Source organism: Protopterus annectens, chromosome 4.part0 (genome assembly GCF_019279795.1).
Source record: "Protopterus annectens isolate FY-2018-M chromosome 4.part0, PAN1.0, whole genome shotgun sequence".
Classification (NCBI taxonomy): Eukaryota; Metazoa; Chordata; order Ceratodontiformes; family Protopteridae; genus Protopterus; species Protopterus annectens.
The window spans coordinates 219,794,134-219,801,670 of record NC_056733.1 but is presented as its reverse complement, the minus strand read 5'-3'; the positions used below and the strand labels follow the sequence as shown (position 1 = coordinate 219,801,670).

General features: G+C 38.4%; 1 protein-coding gene across 1 annotated transcript in view; it reads left to right on the top strand.

The window, feature by feature from the left end:
* Window positions 1-2,152: 2,152 nt before the first annotated feature.
* ASPSCR1 (ASPSCR1 tether for SLC2A4, UBX domain containing) overlaps window positions 2,153-7,537 on the top strand; it is a 4,162,292-nt gene continuing 4,156,907 nt past the window's right edge. Inside the window, exon 1 of the mRNA XM_044068220.1 lies at window positions 2,153-2,286. Coding sequence (XP_043924155.1) covers window positions 2,194-2,286 — 93 coding nt within the window. The 5' untranslated portion in view covers window positions 2,153-2,193. The remainder of the gene's footprint in view (window positions 2,287-7,537) is intronic.

The following is a 7,537-nucleotide window of genomic DNA, read 5'->3' as shown; positions in this document are numbered from 1 at the left end:
CTCTGCACTACATAACTGACTTGATGGCATGGGTTAAATGCTAAAAAAAAGGATGGAATTGTGTAGTATATGCTAATCAAGTGTCAGACCCAAAGAATCCTACTAAAATTTCCTGAACACAAACTTCAAACTCATGTAATTTACAAATGGAAACTGAGACTCAAACCCAGGACTGCAGAATTAAGTTTGTATCAATTCATAGCCTTAACACTTGTGAGCTGAATTATTCAACTAAATAGTTTAGTGAACACCTAAAAAATAACAATCCATGTAGAATAAGCTTGTTAAATCACATGCAGAGATTGGCTGAGTAAGTTTCTGAATCACAGAGCAGTTCAGTCTGGGCTGGGTATTAATTTGTTTTGGCCCTGGGAACTTTATGATTTGTTGTCTGGATTAGCTCCACTAACCCAGTGGCTTCTTTTCAGGGAAAACTTGAGGTGGTATTTAAACTGACTGGGGGAAATTTGGTCAGGGCACCAAGAAACTTCCTCTACCTTTTTACATAAGTGCCAAGGAATCTTTTACATCCATCTGAGTTAACATCAGCTCAAGACAGGAAGGAAGGCATACTCGGGTGTCTAAAGCACCACCTTAAACTACACTGAAGTGTTGAGACTGGGGAAAAAATGAATCCAAGGACCTTGTATGGGAAGAGATCGTAAGTTTACCACAGGGGTCACATCTGTGTCACTGCTAGACAGGGGCACAGTAAACTAATTCTATTATATAAGGGGACCTTCGTTGTGTCACTACTAGACAGAGGCACAGTATTCTAAATGTATTCTGTACATTTTTTGTACCATTTCATGGGGTGGCAAAAGCCACATCACTATGGCTGTGCTAGACAGGGGCACAGTAAACTAATTCTATTATATAAGGGGACCTTCGTTGTGTCACTACTAGACAGAGGCACAGTATTCTAAATTTATTCTGTACATTTTTTGTACCATTTCATGGGGTGGCAAAAGCCACATCACTATGGCTAGGCTTACAAATGCCACAGGGCAGATAGCCTAGTACTATACTATGAAACTATGAAACAAAACCCACAGTCGTCTGAACTTCCAGCACCAAAAACAAGTGGATTACCCGTTTTGCCATTAACCCTAAATTTACTTCAAATGCTTAACTTCATTTAACATATGGGGCAATTCCTTCTACACACGAATGTCCACAGTAGAACATAGAGAAGATTACTTTAAATGTTAAAGTTACAAAATTACAACTAACGTGTACAAGATTAAAGCATGTAATCTCTTAATGTGTTACCTGAGCTGCCTAAATGATGTATTGAGACCCTGTAGATATACAGTATTGTATTATATATTGTTCTCTTTTACTGATTTCACATTTTTTCGTGCACTCCTTGACATATATTTGTATTAACTGTGTATTTATTTTAATGAAGCTACGTTACAGCTGAGCTATTCAAAAAGTTAAGTATATTTTATTATTTATTTAAACATGGCCGGCCCGTACAAAAGATCTCCCAGCTGTATATACGGTTAAAAATTGTTCTTGCTGTCCTAACCACAGACTTGTAAGTTAGAACTTGAAGCAAACTAATTAACATTTAGAACGTCAGCATTAAGGGTCACCCAGCTGCAGAAATGGGTGGTAGAGAGTACAAAATATGATGATGAGATGCCTACAACCATATACGTTTAGAACCATTCATCTTATAACACGAGTAGTATATTATTATATACGCGAATTTACTTCCTCAAGCTAATGTACTTATAAAACGTCAAAACGTAAAATATGCACCAAAGAAAAGATGTGGCTACTATTAAATCAGTATCATCTCTATATATATGTAATCCATAGTACTCCTCTAAATTGAAATTAACAGGGCAACAAAAATGCAGCAACTCCGCAGCCAACCCAGCATCCAACAATAAGACTTAGAAACTTAACAAATATATCTTCTTCCCCGTATAACTGCCGTTCCAGTTGACCTTTAAATAAATAAATTTAGACTTATTTCGTGGAAAACTAAATACACAGAAAAACATCCAAAAACGAATGTTTTTATCAACTCCCACCAGTCTTTCGCATTTATGGAAATCCTCGCTCTTAGTATGATGCTCCACCCCTTGGTGTAGACCCCGCCTTTGTCAATGGTTTGTTTGCGAGTTCCAGTCTCAATAAAGATCGTTCAAACAAAAGTAATTGAAGTAGTTGGTCGTAATGGCGGCATACGGTGCCGTGACAGTGTCCGTTTTAGCTCCAAATGGCAGGCGGCAGACGGTGAAAGTGGGGTCTAGCACACCGCTGCTGAAGGTGAGGGTCCCCTGCTGTCATGTCAGTATAACTGAAAAAAAAATAGTGACGTTAGAAAGCACAGCGGTGTTTCCTCACTTTTTGTTTACACACTTTTGACTGAGTTCACAACTGTTGTTTTGTAAGACGAATGGACACGTGCCTTGTCTTACCCTGGGTGCAGGTCCCCTATTTCTAGTTATGCTGCAGGTGTTTGGTAGCTCATAGCGTTAATGAAGGGTTATGCCGTTTTCTCTAGTGCTGGTGAGCAGACAACTCTCATTCTGCATTCTCATCCCCGTGTGGCGCACACCAGCAGTTGTGACAGGTGTTACTGGGTTATGTTGCTGTTACCTTTAGTTGGGGCTTAGTGATAGTTCTGTTATGAGTCGACGTGGAAATAACTGGCCTTCAGTTATGTTTAGCAGAAGCGAATGAAATAATCATATGTTGCTCTGGGTTGACAGTACTTTCTTGTGTACTGACAACGCATCGTTGTTTTTCTAGCTACCACTATATTTTCCTCAGACCGTTACTGTGTCCTGCGTATTTTATTTTAACAAACCCAGATAACTAGTCAGTAAATTACATTTGTAAGCATACTTGTCAGTATTTTAAATTAGTCGGTTGAAGCATCTCTGGTTGAGAGCATTTTATTTCTTTTTTGACTTTTCCCTAATTATTGCATTAACGGAATGCGAGCATTGCTGCAGACTTCCCAAAAATATCCTGTCAGTTTGCAGTACCGAAAGCAAATAATTGATGTTGTCTATACAGGTTACTTTTTCCCCCTGCAGAATTCTGTTCTACTTAACAGGGTTTATAATGATTCCTTGCCAGATAAATATTCATTGCTGATATGAATGTCTACAGAGTCCATGCACTTTCGACTGTTAAAGCTTTATTTCCTCTGTTTACATTTTTCACAGTTTGTCCCTTGTCGTAGAGTTTTGCCTGCTAGCCTCGGTGCATTATACTGACGGCTTTCTGAATGTGAGACTAACTTAGTGTCTCCTGCTTTGTTTAGCGTTTTTAGATGTGATGTAGGTGTATCTTAATGGTAGTGCCTGACAAACCTCATAATGCATGTCTTGTATTAGCGGTGAAAGCATTGCTGGCAACTTCCTACTAAACGTTGCTTCATAAGTTCTCTTATTAATTGTTTATATGTTTGGTAACTTTTCCTAATTTTGCTTACTGCCCCGCAACTTCTTTAGTTCAACTTCACTCCTTCTGCCAGCCTTTTCTATTTTATTTGCTGTAGTTGCTCATGTAAATGTTTGGTGTGAACACGCCCCTTACTAAGTTTGCATCTTATTTTTGGTATGTTCCTCATAAGTATTATTATTTTTTTTTTTTTTTTGCAGATCACTGAGGACTGAAGTCACCAAATAATGCCAGACATAATTTTAGACTTTATAGCCTTCAGAAAAATACATGCAAACACAAAACCTTTTATTCTAGCAACTTTTTAAGTTTATGGGAGCAATATTTAAAATTTGTCTCAATTTTGGGGCCTTGCCACCCTCTAATATTTTAGTCTTTGTCCAGATTTCTTGAGCAAAGCGGTTGAGAGGTACGGGCGTGTTATATATCCTATAGTTTTCTACAGGTGCAAGCGTATTCCTTCCTGTACTGTACTTTTAATTGTGTGGTATTGGCTTGTGATTGTTCAAAGGCTTTCTTTTCCATTACGTATACTCTTTATAATTACAATTTATTTTCACTTTTTTTATTTTTGTCTACGAGTATGCTTTTCAATGTGACATTTTTTTGGTAAATCTTTTACAGGCACTTAAAGAAACTTGGATGGGCTCCCAGAGTACTTGGAAGAGACAGGGACACTTAGGTTGAGTCAGTTCAAGCTTAATGGAAAAACAAAGACTACAAAGTAACATTGGATGTAGCTTCCTGTATTACCCAGAATAAGTAAAATAATAAGTACAACATATATGCTTTTATCCATATGTAAATAGATTTCTTTAGATCATGTGTTTGCAATTTTATTTTAGTTAGCTTGTGGTATAAACTAACATAGTTTAGAAATATATTTTACAGATAACACTTGGAACCAGTTCCACAGAGAATTAGTGGCTAAAATGGTAACCCTGTAAGTTATTTACTTTTTTTTTTTTAATGTATAGTGTGAAGGAGAACAAAGGTTCAAATCAACAGGGCTGATGTCTGTATTGTCTTGAGGTTACAGTCCAAATCATCAGTTGATCAGTCTGGATGGGGGCGAAAGATGGCAGTCCAGTCAGAGAGGTGTTTCCTGCTTATTACATTAGGGGCTAGGGGGATGACTAAGGGGTGTGGTTGTGGTTATGTGAAGCTTTGACCAGCACAGTAGGTTGAGTAACTGTAGTTGTGATTGGTGGAACCTGTGAGAATTGGGAGTGCCTGCCCCCCCCCCCCCCCCCTCCCGAGCCTGTCTGTCCTCCATCAGGGGAGGAGGGCCATCGAGAGAAATGGCTACATAATCATGTCTTTGCAAGGAAGACATTTCTTCAGATTCTAAGTGTTTGTGGTGCCTGTCCTTTCCAGTAATCTTAAGCGGAATCATGTTGATAGATCAGCATATTTTTCTCTGACAGCAAGTACTCAAAAAATGTTTCATCAAAAACACTTTTGGTGAACCTTGGAAGAAATCTCTCTTGCAAGTGAGCAAGCCCCCCCCCCCTGTACCCCCCCATGTGGGACAACACCCCTCACACCCTCTGATCTTGATCTTAAATGTATCTACTTTGAGGTTGCATAATGGGACGAAAGGGAATTCTACACTGTCAAACATTTTCACTGAATTAGCATTCCCAGAAACTGCTGTCGAGCTAGTGACAGGCTCACAGAGGTTAATTCAAGGTACCTGTAGTGGAATGGTGGTAGTGATGACGTTTTTAAATGGTATTAGAAAGAAGGAAGTTTTGTCTTGGAATCTTCAGGTGTTAAGTGCAAATCAGTGAAGATGTTAAGGTTCAGCAAGTGTGCCAACCTGTGTTCCAAAGTTGGTTGGGGGGGGGGGGGTTAACTTCATTCACACTTTGCTGGAGTCCACATACCAGGGTAGTGGACTTGTTAAATTGGTAAGTATTTAAGGAAAATCGGGCCATTTGAAAAGTGGGGTTATCCATGAGGATTCTCCTTCAACCGGTGCAAACTGGATGGATAATCAATTTGCCAGGCAACCACAGATGTAGGGCCAGATTCCAAAAGACTTGCCCTCAATGTATGTGACTTACTGAGGCGTACGTCTGCATTATCAATGGGACTTGCATCAAAGTAAGTCACTTACATTAAGAGCAAGTCTTTTGGAATCTGATCCATAGTCTGGTCCAGATTCTTTCTACCAGCAAGGATTGGGGAGGTCCTTTTCATGGGGATACCAAAGATGCCATAAATAGGTGAAATAAAATCCCACCCAGACAGATTTCGGTAAAATACGCTAAACTTTAGGAATTACCTTTAAATTTCCCATTTTAGCAGTCGTTCTGTGTTTGAATAGTATAATTTTTAATTTCAATAGTATGATGCATTTCCACACGTTCGTTTAATAACATACTAATTGTAAATTGAGACATATAATCTGAAGAAATCCACCAGCTTGTATGAAAGTGTTAATGCTATGTAACTTATTGTGTTAATAAAGAATGCTACTACAAGTGATTACTTTGTAGTCTCTATTTTTCTTTTAAATAAGAGTAAGTGTGCTGCTGCCAAGAGTTTAACTCCCCTCACTGTGTTTTTTCCATACATTGATAATGGATTTTGATGTGATGGTCAGCTGTAGTTGTGTACCATTTGTTAGTAGTCCCTTAAATATCACCTTGGCATTAGTTACAGTACTCGTATTAAAATGCTTATGTTTGTTTTCGTCTGCATGTATAGTATGGTGTGATAATTCTCGTGCACCTTTTTCATGGTCTTATAAAAAATTAAGTTTGTGATTTTGTATTTTGCAGTGTTCATATGATTTGTAAGGCACTTGGCTTTGTGTTCAAAGTAAATCTTGGTTTGCAATATAGCATTAAGGATGTGCATGACTCTGGAACCGGTGTTTGCATCACCACAATTTGTTCAAGGTAATAAACTGTAAGTGAAGATAGCAGTTATTGCACACTAGCTGTGATTGTCATATCTGATGCAGACTCTGAATATTTGATGTCACTATTTACAAGTTAGTTTCAGCAAAGTTGTTGGAACATCACTCCCAAGAGTAGTAAATAGGATAGGGAATGCAAACTTGAGTTCCTGTTCTCCAAGTTGACTGCACTGAAACTGCTCTGTCAATTGACAGGAATATCCTTTTATTTTAGATGAGGTCCAAAGAAGGAACAATAAGTCTTTCATGGGCCAGAGGGATGGAATTTTTATTTGGATGGCCTTTCGTCTCATTAATGTACATGGATGTTATCCCATTGCACAACCACGTCTCTCATACTGTCTTGCTTAAAAGTGAATGAAGTATGTAGCAGAATATAAGTTCTCACATTTCCTTTGAAGCTCTTCAAAGGCTGCTTTTAGAATAAACATAGTACTGCTGATGTTTGGAACTGTTCTGATTTGTATATTTCACCTGTCGTTTGCTAGTAGTTCTTCCCAGTGCTAAGCAGTAACTGCTGCATTTGTTCGCACTTATTTCAGAAATGGCAGATTTCATAAAATGATGGTAAGGTAAACATTACAGTTTTGTATTATAAAACATCTTGAATTAAAGTTGGATATCTTCACTAACCAACACGACTACAGTATATGCTGCAGTTGCTTGAAATGAGTGTGCTGGAACTGTATGCAGCTTAGTGTCAGCAGAGCTGTTTCGAACTTTTGCTTGCTTTTATTTGTAGTAAGTCTCAAGTAGCCAGCAGAGTCATCTTTGATGTCCTCTAGTGTTTCCGATATTGAAATTGTTTGGATAAGATTTGTGAAGATGTAAAGTTTCTTTATTTAGAAAGTACATCTGAGATCGGGGGTTATGTAGAAGCTGATCGGAGCACCACAGCATGGTCGAGTTTGATACTTTTCCATGAAGTGCCCCAAACGTGGTGTTTTACATTAAGTAATGTGATAGTAGATGGAAGACAAATTGTTTATCTGGTCTGTTTAGGTACTTTTAATATGTACATGCTGCCTCCCTGCACCCAAAGTTGTCCAGCCCATTGTATTTGTCCCATGTTGTCTTGATGGCTTCAGTAGATTCACAAACGCACCTACTTGGGCAGTCTTTCTCTTTTTGTGATAAAATGCTTTCTTAGGGCCAGGATTTAGTGAATATCTTCCA